Here is a 20,640-nt window from a genome sequence, read left to right as displayed (position 1 = left end):
ATCAGTACGGGCAGATAGCGAAGAAGATGTTCCGCTTGTAGAAGGCCGTTGTAAATGGCCCTTAACTCCAGAACGTTTATGTGGAGACAAGTTTCCTGGCTTGACCATCTTCCTTGGAAGTTTTCCCCCTGTGTGACTGCTCCGCAGCCTCGGAGACTTGCATCCGTGGTTACTAGGATCCAGTCCTGGATCCCGAACCTGCGCCCCTCTAGGAGGTGAGAGCTGTGCAGCCACCACAGGAGTGACATTCTGGTCTTGGAAGACGGGATTATCCTTCAGTGCATGTGCAGGTGGGATCCGGACCAACAGGTCCCACTGAAACACTCTGGCATGGAATCTGCCAAAGTGAATGGCCTCGTAGGCCGCAACCATCTTCCCCAGCAACCGAGTGCATTGATGGATTGACACTCTTGCTGGTTTCAGAATTTGTTTGACCAGACTCTGAAGTTCCAGAGCCTTTTCCACTGGAAGAAAAACTCTGTAGTTCTGTGTCCAGTATCATTCCCAAAAAAGACAACAGCGTCGTCTGAATCAACTGTGATTTTGGCAAGTTTAGGAGCCAACCATGTTGTTGAAGAACTGTCAGGGAGAGTGCAATGTTTTGCACCAACTGGTCCCTGGATCTCACCTTTATCAGGAGATCATCCAAGTACGGGATAATCGTGACTTCCTGCTTGCGAAGGAGGACCATCATTTCCTCCATCACTTTGGTGAAAATCCTCAAAGCCGCGGACAGACCAAACGGCAACGTCTGAAATTGGTAACGACAATCCTGAATTGCAAACCTCAGGTAAGCCTGATGCGGAGGATAAATGGGAACATGTAACTAGGCATCCTTTATGTCCACTGACACCATAAAATCCCCTTCCTCCAGACTGGAGATCACTGCTCGGAGAGACTCCATCTTGAATTTGAATTTTTTTTAGGTAGAAATTGAGAGATTTCAGGTTTAGGATCGGTCTGACCGAGCCGTCCGGCTTCGGGACCACGAACAGGCTTGAATAAAAGCCTTCTTCCTGTTGTGACGGGGGAACCATGACAATGACCTGATTTTGACACAACTTTTGTATTGCGTCGCATACCACCTCCCTGTCCGGAAGAGAAGCTGGTAAGGCCGATTTGAAAAATCGGTGAGGGGGAACTTCTTGAAACTCCAGTTTGTACCCTTGGGATACTATTTGTAAAACCCATGAGTCCAGGTCCGAACGAAACCAGAACTGACTGAAGAGTTTGAGATGTGCCCCCACCGGTGCGGACTGCCGCAGAGGAGCCCCAGCGTCATGCGGTGGATTTGGCAGAAGCCGGGGAGGACTTCTGCTCCTGGGAAACCGACAAGGCTGATGATCTTTTACCTCTTTCCCTACCTCTAGAAGCAAGGAAGGAAGAACCTCGCCCTTTCCTGTATTTATTGGGCCGAAAGGACTGCATTTGATAGTGGTGTGTTTTCTTTTGTTGTGGAGGAACATAAGGCAAAAAGGATGACTTACCCGCAGTAGCCGTAGATACAAAATCAGCGAGGCCGTCACCAAACAAGGCACCACCTTTATATGGTAGAGATTCCATATTTTTCTTGGCGTCAGCATCAGCATTCCATTGGTGAATTCACAATGCTCGCCTAACTGAGACTGCCATGGCATTGGCTTTTGATCCCAAAAGGCCAATATCTCTCGCAGTTTCCTTTAGGCACGCTGCAGCATCCTTGATATAACCCAGTCAAGAGGGTGCTAGCCCTATCTAGGGTATCTATATCAGATGACAAGTTATCTGCCCACTTTTCGATAGCACTACTCACCCACGCAGATGCAATGACATGTCTGAGCAGCGTACCTGTGGTCGCATAAATGGATTTCAACGTAGTTTCTTGCTTACGATCCGCAGGGTCCTTAAGGGCTGCCGTGCCAGGTGACAGGAGAGCCACCTTTTTAGACAAATGTGATAGGGCCTTGTCTACAATGGGGGGTGACTCCCACTTTTCCCTATCCTCAGAGGGAAACGGATAAGTCACCGGAATCCTTTTGGGAATCTGAAACTTTCTGTCAGGGCTTTCCAAGACTTTTTCAAATAGAGTGTTCAGTTCATGAGAGGGAGGAAACGTTATCTCAGGTTTCTTTTCCATATACATACAGACCCTTTTATCAGGAACAGCAGGGTCCTCAGTGATATGTAATACATCTTTAACCGCCACAATCATGTACTGAATGCTCTTTGCCAATTTTGGATCTAATCTGGAATCACTATAGGTCGACACTGGAATCAGTGTCCGTGTTGGTACCAGTGTCTGCCAACTGGGCAAAAGTAAGTTTTTGTGACCCCCGAGGGGTCCTGGACTTGTAATAACACATCAACCACAGATTTCTTCCATGCCTGGGTCTGAGACTCAGACTTATCTAATCTCTTACTAATAAGAGCCACATTAGCATTCAAAACATTTACCCAATCAGGAGTCGGCGGTGCCGACAGGGTCACCCCCACAGCCGTTTGTCCCCCTAAAACAGCCTCCTCCTGGAAAGAGCACTCAGCCTCAGACATGTCGACACACGTGTTTCAAACACCCACAGACACACATATAGGGGACAGACCCGCAATAAAGTCCGTCAGAGAGACACAGAGGGGATTTGCCAGCTCACAACCCAGCGCCAAATTAACGGGTCTGAAAACACTAAAAAATGCCTCAGACCTGTAGCGCTTTAAATATCAAATATATTGCACCAAATTATACTGTTCACCCCCCCCCCCCCAGTTTTGCACCCTGATACTTGTCAGCAGTGTGAGGAAGGACCAGTGTCTCTGCAGCCCTGTGGAGAGGAAATGGCGCCGAGCTGAGAGTGAGCTGTGAGGAAGAAGCTCCGCCCCCTTAATGGCGCGCTTCTGTCCCGCTTATTTTACTAAATAATTATACTGGCGGGGGTTAGGACAGTGCCTTGGCACTAATGTCCCCTCTTGCCAGTGGAAATTGAGGATTTTTGCTGCCCAGGGAGCGCCGCCCCCCCCCCCCCCGCGACCTGCAGTGCTGTGTGTGGGAGCATGGCGCGCAGCGTTCCGTTCGCTGCGCGGTACCTCAGAATGCCATCACAGAAGAAGTAGTAGTCTTCTTTTCTTCTGCTACTTACCTGTCTTCTGACTTCTGGCTCTGTAAGGGGGTGACGGTAGGCTGTGGGAGTGAACATCTAGGCGTACCCAGCGATCAGCACCCTGTCAGCCAGAAGCAGAGCCACTGAACTCACTAGAACAGTGGTTCTCAAACTCGGTCCTCAGGACCCCACACAGTGCATGTTTTGCAGGTAACCCAGCAGGTGCACAGGTGTATTAATTAATCACTGACACATTTTAAAAGGTCCACAGGTGGAGTTAATTATGTCACTTGTGATTCTGTGAGGAGACCTGCAAAACATGCACCGTGTGGGGTCCTGAGGACCGAGTTTGAGAACCTGTGCACTAGAACTTGATCATACTTCTCTCCCCTAAGTCCCACGAAGCAGGGAGACTGTTGCCAGCAGCCTCCCTGAAAATAAAAAACCTAACATAAGTCTTTTTCAGAGAAACTCAGTAGAGATCCCCTGTAGTGCGCCCAGTCTCACTGGGCACAATTCTAAAACTGGAGTCTGGAGGAGGGGCATAGAGGGAGGAGCCAGTTCACACCCTTTGAAAAAGTCTTAAAGTGCCCATCTCTCCTGCGGATCCCGTCTATACCCCATGGTTCTAATGGTGACCCCAGCATCCTCTAGGACGTATGAGAAAAGTAATTTAAATAGAGAAATATCAGCCTTCAGAAAAGTATAATCATGCATATGTACTTAGTACTTGGTTTGGGCCCCTTTAGCATAAATTACTGCCTCAATGCGACGTGGGATGGATTCTATTAGCCTGCGGCACTGCTGAGGCGGTATGGAAGACCAGGATGCTTCAATAGCGGCCTTCAGCTTTTCTGCATTGTTCGGTCTCATGTCACTCATATTTCTCTTGGCAATGCCCCATAGATTCTCTATGGGATTCATGTCTGGCGAGTTTGCTGGCCAATCCAGCAGTTATGTCACGGTTATTGAATCAGGTTTTGGTACTGTTGGCAGGGTGGGCAGGTGCCAAGTCCTGTTGGAAAATTAAGTCAGCATCTCCATAAAGATGGTCTGCTGAAGGAAGCATGACGTGTTCTAAAATGTCCTGGTAGACGGCTGCGTTGACTCTGGACTTAATAAAGCACAGTGGACCAACACCAGCAGATGACATGGCTCCCTATATCAACACGGACTGTGGAAATTCCACACTGGACAACAAAGCATTTTGGATTGTGCACCTCTCCATTCTTCCTCCATACTCTGGGACCTTGGTTTCCAAATGAGATGCAAAATTTGCTCTCATCAGAAAAGAGACCACTGAGCAACAGACCAGTCCTTTTTTTCTTTAGCCCAGGAGAGACGCTCCTGACGTTGTTTAGGAGCGGCTTGACAAGAGAAATATGACATTGGAAGCCAATGTCCAGGATCAGTCTGTGTGTGGTGGCTCTTGATGCACTAACTCCAGCCTCAGTCCACTCCTTGTGAAGCTCCCCCACACTTTTGAATGGCCTTTTGCCGACAGTCCTCCCCAGGCTGCGGTCATCCCTGCTGCTTCTTGCACCTTTTTCTTCCACACTTTTCCCTTCCACTTAACTTTCTATTAATGTGCTTTGATACAGCACTTCGAGAACATTAAACCTCTTTTGCAATTTCCTTTTGAGGCTTTCCCTCCTTGTAGAAGGTGTCAATGATGGTTTTCTGCACAACTGTCAGGTCAGCAGTCTTCCCCATGATTGTGAATTGTACTGAACCAGACAGAGACCATTTAAAGGCTCAGGAACCCTTTGCAGGTAGTTTGGATTAATAAGCTGATTAGTGTACGACACTTTGAGCCTACAATATTGAACCTTTCCACAATATTCTAATTTTCTGAGATTTTGGATTTTCTTAAACTGTAAGCCACAATCATCAAAATTATAACAAATAAAGGCTTGAAATATCTCACTTTGCATGTAATGAGTCTAATATATTAGTTTCACCTTTTAAGTTAAATTACTGAAATAAATTAACTTTTGCACAATATTCTAATTTTCTCAGTTTCACCTGTATGCTCTGGGGATCTTTCAAGAATCTTTCAACTAGGATTCTAGCTTCTAAGCCCAAGATTTATTTGAATGGTACATATGTGAAAGAGGACACATCAACAATCAGATCTGTTACTTTGACCCCACCCAGAAGATGCAGTAATTATGCAGAGATGTTGTGACTGCACTGTTTGTACCAAAAACTAAACATTAAAAATACACCAGGACTTCAAACACTGCAGGTAGCACACCTTCAGACACCCAAATGCCAAATTATGTAGTATATAAAATGGACTAAGCAGATGCTTAGCTGCAAGAACTGAAGTAAAAGTATAAATAGTACACTTACCTGGCTTGTTTAATGCACTTGGATTCTTTAAAGTGAAGATGAAAATCAGTCCCAAAATAAAAGAAAAACAAACAATTAACCTCAAGATGACGGCAGCAATAAGAATTACTTGGAGATTTATAATAAGAGCAAACTTTTTCCATTTAGAAAATAGGAGAAAGTTCAATCCCTTATTATAAATTTTGGAAAAATTCCATCTTGCATTTTCTAGATTTTACCTGAAAAAGAAAGAAAAACAGAATAAAGAAAAAAAAAATTAATAATATAAAAGGCCTTTCAGTGTTCTCCCCAGAAAGCCAAGCAGCATTAGTTAGGAGTTTTCCAGGGAGGGGGAAAGCCTAAGCAGCAGCCGACTGTGCCCCCTCCCCCGCTCCCAGGCTGTTAAGGGGGGTACTCACGGAGCGATATTCTAAGCAATCTGACTAGATTGCTTAGAATATCAGCATGATCGCTCCGTGTGTAGCCCCCTCAGCGATAGCGTTGCGCGGCCCCGCACATCGCTATCGCTGCTGCTAGATTGGCCTGCATGCAGGCCAATCTAGAGGGTCGCTCACTTCACCCGCTGGGTGAAGTGAGCGGCCCCCCCGTCTCCCCCCCCCTTTAGTCTGCAATGCTGGCTGCAGCAGAGGGTGAGCCAGAATTGAGGTGGATGGGGACAGCCGGGATCCCCCCCAACAGTGGAGGCTCCATACAGGGAGCATTTCTGTTGCTCACGCCGACATCTGCAGGCTGGCGCCAATGTACTCCTCTCTCCTGTATGTCAGGCTAGCCCTGTGTGAGCGGGGCAAGGTTAAATAAAAAAAAAAAAAAGAAAAAAGGCGGGCTTTGTGCCCATCAAAAAGGCCTAGGGGGAAAACACTGGTTTTGCGCATCAATGATTAAAAAAAAAAAAAATCAATTGAAATTCAATAATGAAACATTTGCAATTTAACCACCAATGCAACAAGTTCCCTGCGATAAGCCAATGCCCAACACGATGTTACCAGGCAGAAGTGTCAGTTACCAGAATCCAATGTTAAAACCAGTTTGTTTGTGTCTAACTTTATGCAATCCTTCTATATATTTTATGCTTATTCATTAAAACTAAGCCTTTAGATCCAAGACTTGCCATGTTAATATATTGGATTGGGTCCATGATTTGCTAGTTTAACAGTATGGATAACACAGCATTGCGCTTATGAGCAAAGAATGTTGTGACATCAGAGAAACTGGAAATAAATGTCCAAGCTACAAAGTAAACCAAAACAGAAAAAAAAGTAAATCTTTGCAAGGGAATAAGGAGGAAACCAAATAAACTATTTTCTGTCACTCCAACACAATCACCATGTGTTTTGTAGTCTCACCATTTCCCTACAAGAAACAAAAGAACATCATATAGCACCGGAAGATTTATAGAAATTTCTTCCCTATCTAATCTTCTAATACGGAGATCGACTTTTAGGATTTCAACCCATGTCTTCATTGTTTTCTTCATAAAAATGGAACATAGTTCTGGTTGCCTAGTAAATGTCATGCTCGGTGAAGATTGAGGTTCCGACAACCGAGCTTGTGCTGGGAGGACAGCAGACTGTGTAGGAAGTAAACAAGGTGGTTGAAAGTAATTCTTCCTCATGAGGTGGAGGCCTAGTAGGTGTAGAGTTGGCTGGTAAGAAGAAAGAGTGAGGACTCTGTAGGGGGTTAACTATCTTTAATGAACAAACAACTGTACACCGATACCGAGACAAAACTGAAGGAGGCTGGGTCTTGAAGGTCTGAAAGACTGTGGCTTGTGACTGGTAGACGAGGTTGAAGGAGACTGGTTTTGAAGAACTGAAAGACTGTGGCTTGAGCTTGGAGAGTGAGGCTGAAGCACTCAGATTCCGAAGAAACGAAGACTGTGGATTGGGCTTGGAAAGAGAGGCTGAAGAATTCAGATTGTGAAGAAATGAAGACCGTGGTTTGGGCTAGCGAGACGCCCACAGGAACCACCGTTTAGCACCCGAAGCCCCTTAACGACCAGGAGCCCGTGAGCACCTCCACGAGAGGAGACAGCTTTAAGCGACAGGACACGCAGCAGGAAAGGTCAATGACTGATGATAGCAACCGAAACCGGGGAACCAGGAGCAGCCAGGGAGCACAGAGCTGGAGCACCTTTCACAGGAAAGTAACTTGAAGCACTGGCACTCTCTCCCTGAGCCAGCTCCCTTTTACAAGGGAAGACTGCACCGGATTGGCTATAAGCAGAGTGTGAATTCAATTGGCAGATCTCTGGTCTCCAACATGGCCACACCCCTGCACTGGGGACATTCTCAGCTGCAGCACTTTAGCTAACCCAGCTCTGGCCCAGACTTCTTGAAACAGAGTCACCGCCAGAGGGCTCTGATGCAGCGACTACCCACCGCAGCGCCCGGCTCACCAGTCCCCGGCCCCCGACCTACGGAAGCCGCACACGTGCCCAAGGAACCGCTGCAAGCAGCTCCCCGCCGTTGCAGTCACGTCAACCACTGGGATGGCAACCTCCGGGAGACCGCACTGGAGGTAAGGCTTCGGATACTGACAGTAAATTTATATTTCAAGTATACTGTCAAAGAACAGGAGGGCTGGAAAGCAAATCAATCAGAAGCAACTCATTTACAGGACCGATTTGAGGCATTTAGAAGAATCCACTTTAACATATATATTTAATTCTTGTGTTACTGGTCATTTTATTGGTAGGATGCTGTAGAGGAAATGAGAAGTGGTTGGCATTCCTCGGCTTGTCGGTGTCTTTATTATAAAAACACCAGCCATTACTTGCATGACAGTGCTTGTAGCAAAGTTTACAGCATGTATACAGTCCTTTCTATATGACATGGTTGTTCCCGCTAGGATATCTTAGCAGGGTGTCGCGTGCTGTTCGTTTTGTGAAAGAAGCAATGCGTCTTGTTCTTTCCAAAGCACAACACTGAGCTCCTCCCCGTGGATCTAATGCAACCTGCAAAGCACAACGCAACACACAACAACCTGAAGTGCTACCAATGATCCACAGTACAGTGGGCTGGAGCTCCAACCTTCACATACAATTCACGTGATCTGGACTGCATCGCCCGAAACTCCCACCACAGTAGAGCTGCAGAGTTCTGGCGCCCCTACCACAACGTGTGAGGATACAGCCTGTATAGCGAGTAGTGAAGAATGTTAGTACTTGAGATTATTTTTCCATTACATCTCTTCCCATTCACTTGCCTGTCCCACTTTCTGTGCAGTTCTCTCAGACTTCCAGATATGTGACATGCCTTGTTGGTTGATTGAAAGCTCACCTTTTAAAATGGCATTAATGAGACAGTCTAAATAACAGAAAACTGTGACATGAGTTTTAATTTAAAAATTCAGTGGTGCTTTGGGAGAAGAATAGAAGTTTCCCATCTCCTATGCAAGATCTTCATTCTAATGCTCTTTCGCATCCAAAATCCATTCAGTGTAAAATCAGACCCGTCGACTGTCCATATTATCTTGCTTCATTTTTCAGCTCCAAAAATAAGAGTAAGGATTAGCTACTAGTAAATGCCTTCAGTAATTGAATAACTAACCCCCCCCCCCCCCCCAGTCCAAAGATTAAGGAAAGAACCAATTGCCTAGTATTTTTCACGACCTTTACACAGTCACATGAAACTTCCCTAAAAAAGAATCAAAGCTCAAAAAAAACTATAAATGTACTGTAGCCCATAACATTCAATCACATTTATTTTGTCATTTTTCCAATAGTGAAAAATCTAAGCAAATGTCTGATTGGTTGCTATGGGTTATAGATATTTATTTGGGTGTACCAATTTTTAGACTTATAAGTCATGATATAATATTCTGCATCCCTAAAAGGGCCAAAAGCTTAAACTACTCTGCCAGTTTATTTGGAGTGCTGCTTGTTCAGGATTTTAAAATGGTGCCTGAAATCAGGGATAATGGACACACTTTACCCATAGGAAGCATTGCTCTCTGCATCCTCCCCTTCTTCAGCATCCCACAGCCCCAACAATAGGCGGAGGCAGGGAGAGGACTGACAGAGCCCACGGAAATAATGGATGCATTGAACAGACCCCGACACTTTTGATAAAGGAGCTGCAGGTAGGATGTTTTCTCACCCTAGACAAGAATGCAGCTCTAAAATCAGATTAAACTCCAGTCTTCCAAATTAGATTTCATACTGTCAAGTCCATCAGCTCATGAAAATGGCCAGAAAATGTGGCCAACATATTTAACCTTCGATGGGAACCTTCATGAAATATATGACAGGCGTTCCATTATTTTCCAGAACAGCCAAACACACTATGGTAAAGTAGTCCTACTTTCTTTTTTGTTAATATTCATATATCTTAAAATGAACCCGTAAGACTTCAAATGTTAGCCTTAATATTTAACCTCATGAAAACAAAGATACACATGTATTACACTTGTGTGGCACATGGGAAACGCTGCTCTTCACCTATGTTCTTTTAAAAACGGTGGCAGTTTGCATGCAATACATCTGCTACATAGGTGATAAACTAAACGATTCTGGTGTATAACACTTATTCTTTCTGATTAGAAACCTCAAAACTGCCCCTCCTAGCAATGTGTTAACAAAGCATACCACCACTATCATACAGTCTTTATACCTGGCTAATTTGTTATAGAAATTTAATCAAGCCTTCTGAAATTAAAATGGATAAGGTGAAAGTTAGAACTTTGAGGGATTTCAGATATAGAGTCACTTGAAGGTTTGCTAAATATAAAAAAAAAATTTTGAAAATGTTTTACATGAGCAAAAATAGGAATTTGATACCGGCAATTCCTTTTCTTGTAGTCAGTAGTGGATACTGGGGTTCTGTATTTTAGTACCATGGGGTATAGAGCGGATCCACTGGAGCCTGGCACTTTAAAACCGTGTGTGTGTGTGTGTGTGTGTGTTGGCTCCTCCCCCCTATGCCCCTCCTACCAGACTCAGTCTAGGAAAACTGTGCCAGAGGAGATGGACATACCATTATTATTATTACATTTTATTTATAAGGCGCCACATGCGTTTCGCAGCGCCGTACAAAGGACAGTACAGGGAGACAAAACATAACATTACAGTAAATAAATAACAGAAATAGAGTACAGGTAACAGAGCACCACACGTTCTCAAGACATAATACAGCTAAGATGTAAGTATTGATGGAGTGATCATCGTACTACTAGAGGCTGGTGGCCATAGATGGAGATGAGCCTTTACTAGCAGGATAAAGATGGTCGTTGAGTAGGGGAGAGCTGCGAGTGAAATGTGTCGAGACGAGGGCTTAGATAACAAGAGGAAAGAGGGCCCTGCTCTGAAGAGCTAACAATCTAGTGGGGAGGGGCGACAGACAGATGACAAGAGGTGCAGGCAAGTGGGAGGTAGCCTGATGGCAGTATGCAAGCAAAGCTGAGATGTTCACGGCATGAGGCAGGGGGGTGGAGGCGCGGCTTCAGCACTGGGTTATGCATCGGGAGGGTATGCTTTGATGAATAGGTGGGTTTTTAGTGCCCGTTTGAAGCTTTGCAAGGTCGGGGAGAGTCTAATGGAGCGGGGGAGTGCGTTCCACTGAAGGGGTGCAGCACGGGCAAAATCCTGAACTCGTGCATGGGAAGCAGTGACCAGGGCGGTGGAGAGGCGACGGTCATTAGTCGACCGTAGGGGGCGGGAGGGAGTATGAAGGGAAAGGAGGTTGGAGATGTAGGGAGCAGTGGAATTAGAGATGGCCTTGTATGTGAGGGTGAGGAGTTTGAAGAGGATTCTGTAGGGGAATGGGAGCCAGTGTAGATTTTGTCGAAGGGGAGTGGCAGATGTGGTGCGGCGGGAGAGGAAGATAAGCCTAGCTGCGGAGTTCAGGACAGATTGGAGGGGAGCAAGCGAGGCCAGTGAGGAGGACATTGCAGTAGTCAAGTCGTGAGATGACCAGTGAGTGGATGATGAGTTTAGTTGCACTCTGGGAGAGATATGGCCTGATATGAGCAATGTTGCGTAGCTGGAAATGACAGGATTGTGCCAGAGCTTGGATGTGGGGTGCAAAGGAGAGGGAGGAGTCAAGAGTGACGCCCAAGCAGCGGAGTTAGGGAACGGGGGAGATGGTGGTGTTGTCAACAATGATGGAGATATTGGTCGGGGGTGTTGCTCTGGATGGGGGGAAGATGATGAGTTCAGTTTTGTCCATGTTGAGCTTTAGAGAGCGTTCAGACATCCAGGAGGAGATTGCGGAGAGGCAGCTGGAAACCTGAGAGAGGACAGAGGGGGACAGATCAGGAGATGAGAGGTAGAGTTGTGCGTCATCAGCATAGAGGTGGTATTGAAGTCCAAATGAGTTAATGAGCGCACCCAGGGAAGAGGTATACAGGGAGAACAGAAGGGGTCCAAGGACAGAACCCTGAGGAACACCAACAGGAAGGATGGAAGGGTGTGAGGTGGTGCTGGAGGCAGACACAGAGAAGGAGCGGTTAGTGAGGTAAGAAGAAAACCAGTCAAGGACAGTGCTAGAGAGGCCAGCGTTTTGGAGTGTGCGGAGGAGGAGAGGATGATCTACGGTGTCAAAGGCAGCAGAGAGGTCCAGAAGGATGAGCAGAGAGAAGTGGCCCTTGGATTTGGCCAAAAGCAGGTCATTGGTGACTTTCACCAGGGCAGTCTCAGTTGAGTGGAGTGGGCGAAAGCCAGATTGTAGTTGATCAAGGATGGAGTTGTCAGAGAGGTAGCTAGTGAGACGGCTGTTGACTAGTCGTTCAAGTAATTTGGAGGCGAAAGGGAGAAGATAGATGGGGCGGTAGTTAGTGGGTGATGAGGGGTCGAGGTTGGGTTTTTTGAGAATAGGAGAGACCAGAGCATCAGAGCATGTTTGAATGGTGAGGGGAAGATGCCGGTGGAGAGGGACAGGTTAAAGAGGTGAGCAAGGTGGGAGCAGGCAGTGGGGGAGAGGGAGCGGAGAAGACGGGAGGGAAGGGGGTCCAGGGGGCAGGTGGAAGGGGGGGGGGGGGGGGGGAGGATAAGATGAGGGAGTGGACTTCCTTTTCTGAAGTGGGACAGAAGGAGGACAGGGAGGGATAGATGGAGGGGAGGGATAAAGGGGGCAGGGGGGTAGCAGAGGGGTGACGGCGGGAGATGTCGTGTTGGATGTCCTCAATTTTGGAGATGAGGGAGGAGGCAAAGTCAGTAGCAGTGAGGGAGGATGGGAGGGGAGCGAAGGAGAGTGTTGAAAGTTACAAAGAGACGGCGTGGACAGGAGGACTGAGAAGAGATGAGTGCTTGGAAAAAGGATTGCTTGGCGAGGGAAAGAGCAGAGCTGTAGGAGGAGAGAATAAACTTGAAATGGAGGAAGTCCGGCAGAGAGAGTGATTTCCTCCAGGAGCGTTCAGCGGAGCGTGAGCATTTTTGTAAGAAACGTGTTATAGAAGGAGGGTGCCTGGTTGGGACAAGTTATAGTGGAAAGAGGAGATAGGAAAGTTTCGAGGGAGGACATGAAAGTGGGGTTGAGAGAACCGAGATTGCGTCTGGTGTTGGTGGGTCTGGGCGTGGAGAGGAGGAAGGAGGATGAGAGGGTGAAAGAAAGCAGATGGTGGTCAGAGAGAGGGAAGGAAGAGTTTGAGAAATCAGAGAGATCACATCGGTGGGTGAAGACAAGGTCGAGGGAGTGGCCGAGATTGTGAGTAGGGGTGGAGGTCCATTGAGAAAGTCCAAAGGAGGTGGAAAGGGCGAGAAGATTAGTGGAAGAGGCATTAGTGATGTCAATAGGGATGTTAAAGTCACCGAGGATGACAGAGGGGAGGTCGGAGGAGAGAAAGTGGGGAAGCCAGGCAGCAAAGTTGTCAAGGAAAGGTGAACAGTGGCCGGGGGGGCGGTAGATTACTGCCACAAGGAGGTGAATGGGGTAGAAGAGGCTGATAGTGTGGACCTCGAAGGTGGAGAAGGTGAGGGAGGGCTCAGGTGGGATGACACGAAAGGTGCAGTTATGAAGAGAAGGATGCCCACGCCTCCACCCTGGCGACCATCAGGTCTGACCATGTGGGTGAAGGAGAGGCCTCCGTAGGAGAGGGCAGCAGGGGAGGTGGTGTCAGAGGAGGAGAGCCAGGTTTCAGTGATGGCGAGAAGGTGAAAAGAGTGGGAGATGAAGAGGTCGTGGATAGTTGGCAGCTTGTTGCAGATTGATCTAGCATTCCAGAGTGCACAGGAGAAAGGAAGGGAGGGGACAGGGGAGATAGGGATAAGGTTGGCTGGGTTCTGAGTGTTTGTGGGTGATTTTGAATTTGGGGGGTGAGACCTGGCAGTGAGGATTGGTATGTGACATGATCGAGGAGCCATAATTTGGTACAGTAGTGTTCAGAGGAATAGAATGGTGTGGGTGTAATATAGAATGAACAAGGAGAATGTGGGGTGTAATGTAAGCAAAAGATAGTGCAAACAGAATTTTAAGAAATAATGTTAGGAGCGGAAAGGCTGAGATGGATACACAGTGGTTGTAGATTGTGTAAATGAGAGTGTGAGCAATGTGTGAAAGCAGTAGGGCTGCTACTTAATCAGACAGGTAGTTCAGTGTCCAGGCTGTGCAGGCTGCAGTCGTTGCTGGTAGTGGTATAGGTAACTCACTGTAGTCTGAGAGAAGGAAGAAGAACAGCAGCGGTGAGGCAACAAGCCAACACACAACCATAACCAAACAGGACAGCAACACCAACCCAACCAGGACAGCACAGCTATCACAATAACCAAATACTCAGGTAAGCAGGAATCGAAGCACTGAGTCGGGCGCCCAGTATCCACTACGGACTACGAGAAAAGGAATTACCGGTAGGTATCAAATTCCTATTTTCTCTAACATCCTAGTGGATACTGGGGTTCTGTACTTTAGTACCATGGGGAAGTCCCAAAGCTCCTAAACGGGTGGGAGAGTGCAGAGACCCATGTAACACCGCCTTACCAAACTGAAGGTCCTCCTTGGCCAAGGTGTCGAACCGATAAAATTTCACAAAAGTGTTCGAACCAGACCAAGTAGCAGCTCGGCACAACTGTAAGGCCGAGACACCCCGGGCAGCCATCCAGGAAGAGCCCACAGACCTCATCAAGTGGGCCTGACGTCAAAGGCAGAGCCGCCAAAGTATAGGACTGTTGAATGGTCAACCTGAGCCAACGAACAATGGATTGCTTGGAAGCTGGATCACCAATCTTGGTGGCATTATAAAAGGACAAACAGCGAATCAGATTTCCGATGACAAGCCGTCCTCTTTACATAAATCCTCAGAGCCCTCACCACATCCAAGGACTCTGGCCCAATGGAATTGTCAGACAACACCGGAACCACAATGGGTTGACTGACATGAACAGCTGAAACCACCTTTGGTAAAAACGGAGGACAGGTTCGAGTTCCGCCCTGTCTTCATGAAAAATCAAATAAGGGTTCTTACAGGACAAGGCCCCCAATTCAGATACACGTCTAGCATACTCAAAAGCCAATAACATCACAGTTTTCCAGGTGAAAAATTTTAACTTCACCTTATGCAAGGGTTCAAACCAGTCCGAATGAAGAAAGAACAAAACCACATTGAGATCCCATGGAGCTGTGGGAGGTACAAAGGGCGGTTGTATATGAAGAACTCCTTTTAGAAAAGTTTGTACTTCCAGCAACATGGCAAGTTGTTTCTGTAAGAAAATAGAGTGCCGAAATCTGGACTTTGATGGAGCCTAAATGTAGGCCCAAATCCACTCCCGCTTGGAGGAAAAGTAGAAAACGACCAATTCTAAATTCCACGGGAGACACCTTTCTACTTTCATACCAGGAAACATACTTCTTCCAGATACGATGATAATGTTTTGACATCACCATCTTCCTGGCTTGGACCATGGTAGAAATAACCTGGGAGGGAAGACCGTTTCTGCCTCTCAACTTCCAAGCCATCAAACGTAGCCGCTGTAAGTCTGGATAGACAAGCGGACCTTGTTGAAGATCCATTCGGAGCGGTAGAGGCAAGGGATCCTCCAGAGCCATGGTTAGGAGGTCAGAGTACCACGCGCGTCGAGGCCAATCCGGAGCAATTAGAATTGCTTGAACGCTTTCCCTTCTTAGTTTTTTTTAGAACCCTTGGGATTAGCGGTAGAGGAGGGAACAGGTACACAAACTGGTACGTCCATGGTGTCAACAGCGCGTCCACTACTACAGCCTGCGGATCCCTCATTCTGGAACATTAACGGCATAGCTTCTTGTTGAGATGAGAAGCCATCAGATCTATCTGCGGACAGCCCCACTGGTGAAATAGCTGTTGAAACACCTGGGGATGTAGGTCCCATTCCCCTGGATAGAGGTAGTGTCTGCTGAGGAAGTCCGCTTCCCAGTTGTCCACTCCTGGAATGAATATAGCCGAGATGGCCCTGGCGTTGGCCTCTGCCCAGAGGAGGATTTTTGACACTTCTCGCATCGCTGCTCTGCTTTTTGTTCACCCCTGTCAGTTTATGTACGCCATCGCCATGGCGTTGTCCGATTGAACCTGGATCGGCTGATCCCTCAGGAGATGGGAAGCTTGCACAAGAGCATTGTAAATTGCCCTGACTTCCAGGATGTTTATCGGCAGAGCCGATTCCTGAACTGACCATATCCCCTGGAACTGGGCCCCTTGGGTCACAGCCCCCCAACCCCGGAGGCTGGCATCCGTTGTGAGTAGAATCCACGAGTGGATATTGAAATTCCTGCCGTCGATCAGGTGAGGAACTTGCAGCCACCATAATACAGAAATCCGGGCTTTCGGAGATAATGTCACTTCCTGATGCATGTGAAGGTGAAACCCCGACCGTTTGTCTAGCAGATCCAGCTGAAATGACCGGGCATGAAACCTGCCATATTGGATTGCCTCATAAGCAGCAACCACCCTTTCCAGCAAGCGTATGCAAAAATGAATGGACACCTTGCAAGGACGGAGCACTGAGCAACCATAGCCTGGATAGCCAAGGCCTTTATCATTGGGAGAAACACCTTTTGAAACACTGTATACAGTATCATTCCGAGGAACTGAAGACGTTGGGGCAGTTCCAGGTGATATTTCTGGAAGTTTAGGATCCACCCATGATCCGTAAAAGCAGGCGAGTCGTCAAATCGATGCTGTGCAATAGACGCTCCCTGGACATAGCCTTTATCAGGAGATCGTCCAAGTAGGGGACTACGTTGACTCCCATCATGCGCAGTTGAAGCATCATCTCTGCCATGACTTTGGTGAATACTCTCAGAGCTGTGGACAGGCCAAAGGGCAAGGCCTGAAACTGGAAATGGTCGTCCAAGATGGCGAACCTGAGGTAAGCCTGATGAGGGGGCCACATGGGAATGTGTAGGTAAGCATCCTTGACATCTAGGGATACTAGGATTTCCCCCTCTTCCAGACCGGATACCACTGCCCGCAGGGATTCCATCTTGAACTTGAACACCCGCAGATACGGGTTTAGAGACTTCAGGTTTAAGATGGGTAGGACTAAACCGTCTGGATTTGGGACGACAAAGACTGGAGTAAAAACCCCTGTTGTGTAATGGAGGAGGTACAGAAACCACCACCCCTGTCCGCAAAAGTTTTTGAATGGCCTCTTGCAAGTTAAGTTTTGCTGCGGGCAAAACTTGTAAGCCAGATTTGAAAAATCCGTGAGGAGGAAGTGCTTGAAATTCCAGCCGGTTTCCTTGGTAAATGAGGTCCCTCACCGAAGGATTCCGGCACACATGGGCTAAGTGCTTTAGACGAGCACCTACCTGAAAATCGCCTTGCTGCTGGGGCCAACCGTCATGTGGTAGGCCTAGCGGCAGGGGATCTGGTGGTCTGGACCAGGGAGGCGGCAGCTGCAGGTTTACGGGACTTACCACAAGCTCCACTCGGAGTGGTGGAGACGCCCTGGCCCCTGCCTCTAAACCTCGCCACACGAAAGGACTGCAAGGAGAGTCCTGTGTAAGAACATCTAGCAGGTGGCACAGCCAACGGCAGATAGGTAGACTTACCTGCCGTTGCTTGGGAGATCCATTTATTTAATTCGTCCCTAAACAAGGCATCACCTGTAAAGGAAAGATTTTCTACACCCTTTTTGGAATCAGCGTCCGCTGACCATTGACGCAACCATAAAGCTCTGCGTGTCGAAACAGCCTTAGTAGTAGTGCGGCCATTTATCTTACACAATTCCTTTATAGCCTCGCTCATAACATTAGCAGCATCCTGTATGTGTTGTAGCAGAGGAATGACCTCAATAACAGAATCGGACCATTTTACCATTGCCCTGGAAAATCCACCCATAAACTATTGTGAGGCGCTGAGCCACACCCACTGCCGTATAAGTTGCCTTGAGAGTGGTCTCAATTTTACGGTCAGCTGGTTCTTTTAGGGATGTAGCCCCTGGTAATGGCAGCACCAATTTCTTAGACAGTCTGGACACAGACGTATCGACCGACGGGTGTTTTCCCAGACCTTCCTGTCCTCAGCGGGGAGGGGAAAGGTAGTTAAAAACTCTGAGGAATTTTAAATTTCTTTTCCGGGTATAACCATGCTTCCCTGGCCAGGGAATTTAATTCTTTAGACACAGGAAAAGTTGCTGAGGTCTTTGGTCTAACATTAAAGTATAACTCCTCATCCGGTTCTGACTCCTGATCGGAGATGTGAAGAACATGTCTAACAGCAAATATGAGGGCCTCCACCCCTGGGGACAGAGAGCTGGAATATCATCTCCGCCATTACCTTCGTGAACACCCTCGGAGCTGTGGACAAGTCGAAGGGTAGCGCCTGGAACTGGTAGTGATCGTTCAGCAGGGCAAACCACAGGTAAGCTTGGTGAGGCGGACAAATTTGGATATGGAGATAAGCGTTCTTTATATCCAGGGAGACCATGAACTCCAGCTCTTCCAGGCCCGCAATCACTGAACGTAGGGATTCCATCTTGAACTTGAAAACCTTTAGGTAAGGGTTCAAGGATTTCAAATTCAGAATGGGCCTTGCCAAACCGTCCAGCTTCGGTACTACAAACAGGTTGGAGTAATAAGCCTTTCCCTGTTGTTGTAGTGGCACTGGAACAACAACAACAACTTGTGAATGGACCAACTTGGGGATGGCCTGTTGTAGCGTAACTCGCGTATCCTCCAAAACTGGTAAGCTTGATTTCAAAAATCGTTGGGGAGGAGCACTGTCGAACTCCAGCTTGTAGCCCTGGGAAATGAGGTCCCTTACCCAGGTATCCTGGCAGGAGGCTGCCCAGATCTGGCTGACAAGATCCCACCTCGAAATCCCCTCGGGGTGGGGAGGGAAAGTCATGCAGAGGCTTTTGTGGAAGCTGCACTGGTGCTTGGATCCTGGGAAACCGCAGCAGCAGCTGATTTTCTAGGCTTATCTCTAGTGCCTCGTGCCGCATTGGAGGCACAACTGGCTCTCGACCGGAATCTAGCGGTCCAAAAGGACTGAGCAGACGGTCCCGGGTAGGGACGCCCAGCCGGTGGGGCCACAGAGGTGAAAAACGTGGATTTGCCCGTAGTAACTTTTGAAATTCAGGTATCTAACTCAATCCCAAAAAACCACTCCCCTGAGAAAGGAAGAGACTCCACACTGCTCTTGGAATCCGCGTCGGCAATCCACGGATGCAGCCACAGAGCCCTGCATGCCGATGGGATCCGGTCTGAAGATCGACAGTGTCTAGGTCGACAAAGTTTAGGTCGACCACTATAGGTCCACAGGGTCAGAAGGTCGACATGTTCTAGGTCGACAGGGCAAAAGGTCAACATGAGTTTTAAAAGAAAAAATATTTTTTTTTTTACTTTCATACTTAACGATCCACGTGGACTACGACTGGAACGGTAATCTGTGCCGAGCGGAGCAAGGCACCTTGCCCGAAGCATGGCGAACGAAGCGAGCCATGCGAGGGGACACGGTGCACTAATTGGGGTTCCCGGTCACTCTACGAAGAAAACGACACCAAAAAAACATTAAAAATTCATGTCGACCTTCTGACCCTGTCGACCTAGTGACTGTCGACCTATATAGTGGTCGACCTAGACACTGTCGATCTAATGATCCACACCCCGTGCCGATACAGCGATGGTGGTAGTCCTAGCATTAATAGTGCCTATCTCCTTGAGAGAGTCACGCAGTATGCGTGCAGTGTCTTGAATGTGCTTAATAAGGGCCACCGTAGTGACCAGGGGCACATACCCCGCAGGGCCCTCCTGAAGTTGAGTCGCCCAGTTGTGAATGGCATGTGTCATCCAGCAACCTGCTATCACAGGTCTGTGTGATATGCCAGCTGCTGTGTAAATAGACTTCAGTGTAGTTTCTATTTTCTTATCCCCAGGGTCCTAGAGCTGACAAGACTCAGGAGCCGGTAACACCATCTTCTTAGAGAGGCGGGAGACAGACATCTACGGCTGCGGGTTCTTCCCAATGTTTCCTACCCTCCGGAGTAAATGGGAAAGAGCGTAAATACTTCCTTGGAACCCGATACCTTTTATCAGGATTTTTCCAGGTCTGCTTAAAAACCTCATCTAATTCTGGAGAATCAGGGAAGGCGATACTGATTTTTTTTCTGTGCTAGAAAAAACGACTGCGTTGAAGCAGCCTCTTCTAAAGGGACATTCAGTACATCTAGGTGAAGACTATGCTTCAAGCTAGGAAACTAGTCACTTCTCGTATTTATCAGAGTATGGCGTATCTACATTGCTTGGTGTGAAAGGCGTGGGTTGTCACCGCACCTCTTTCGTTTACCTCGTCTGTTGTCCTTCCTTCAGGATGGTCTGACTAAAAGATTTCGCTGGTCTTCCCTTAAGGGACAGATTTCGGCATTGTCTATTCATTTTCAGAAAAGATTGGCTCTCATTCCGGAGGATCAGATATTCCTTCAGGGTGTAATCAGAATTCAGCCTCCTTTTTGTTCCTCCGGTTCCACCGTGGGATTTGAATCTGGTTCTTCAGGCTCTCCTGAAGCCTCCGTTTGAACCACTTGACTCTGTTGAGTTATGCTATCTTAATCTAAAAGGTGGTTTTTCTCTTGCCCATTGCTTCGGCCAGGTGTGTTTCAGAGTTAGCGGCGCTTTCTTGCAAACCACCTTTGTTAGTTTTTCATGAGAATCGAGTGGTCTTAAGTACAAAGCCTTCCTTCTTGCCAAAGTTTGTGTCTGCTTTAAATATGAATCAGGACATAGTCCTTCCAGCGTTTGTACCAGAGTCTTCTGGAAAGGATTGTCATTTAGAGTTATTGGATGTTGTTAGAGCCATGCTCATTTATTTG

General features: G+C 47.5%; 1 protein-coding gene across 38 annotated transcripts in view; it reads right to left on the bottom strand.

Annotated features, from left to right (window-relative positions):
* The window catches only part of LOC134927837 (uncharacterized), a 1,188,393-nt gene that overhangs the window by 1,123,385 nt on the left and 44,368 nt on the right, over positions 1–20,640 (bottom strand). For all 38 annotated transcript variants that reach the window (XM_063922886.1, XM_063922861.1, XM_063922855.1 and 35 more), the window contains one exon: positions 5,427–5,451. In XM_063922886.1, the coding sequence (XP_063778956.1) occupies positions 5,427–5,451 (25 nt within the window). The remainder of the gene's footprint in view (positions 1–5,426; positions 5,452–20,640) is intronic.

This window comes from Pseudophryne corroboree, chromosome 5 (genome assembly GCF_028390025.1).
Source record: "Pseudophryne corroboree isolate aPseCor3 chromosome 5, aPseCor3.hap2, whole genome shotgun sequence".
Classification (NCBI taxonomy): Eukaryota; Metazoa; Chordata; class Amphibia; order Anura; family Myobatrachidae; genus Pseudophryne; species Pseudophryne corroboree.
Note: the sequence above shows the minus strand (reverse complement) of the source record. Positions and strands in the feature narration are given on the sequence as shown.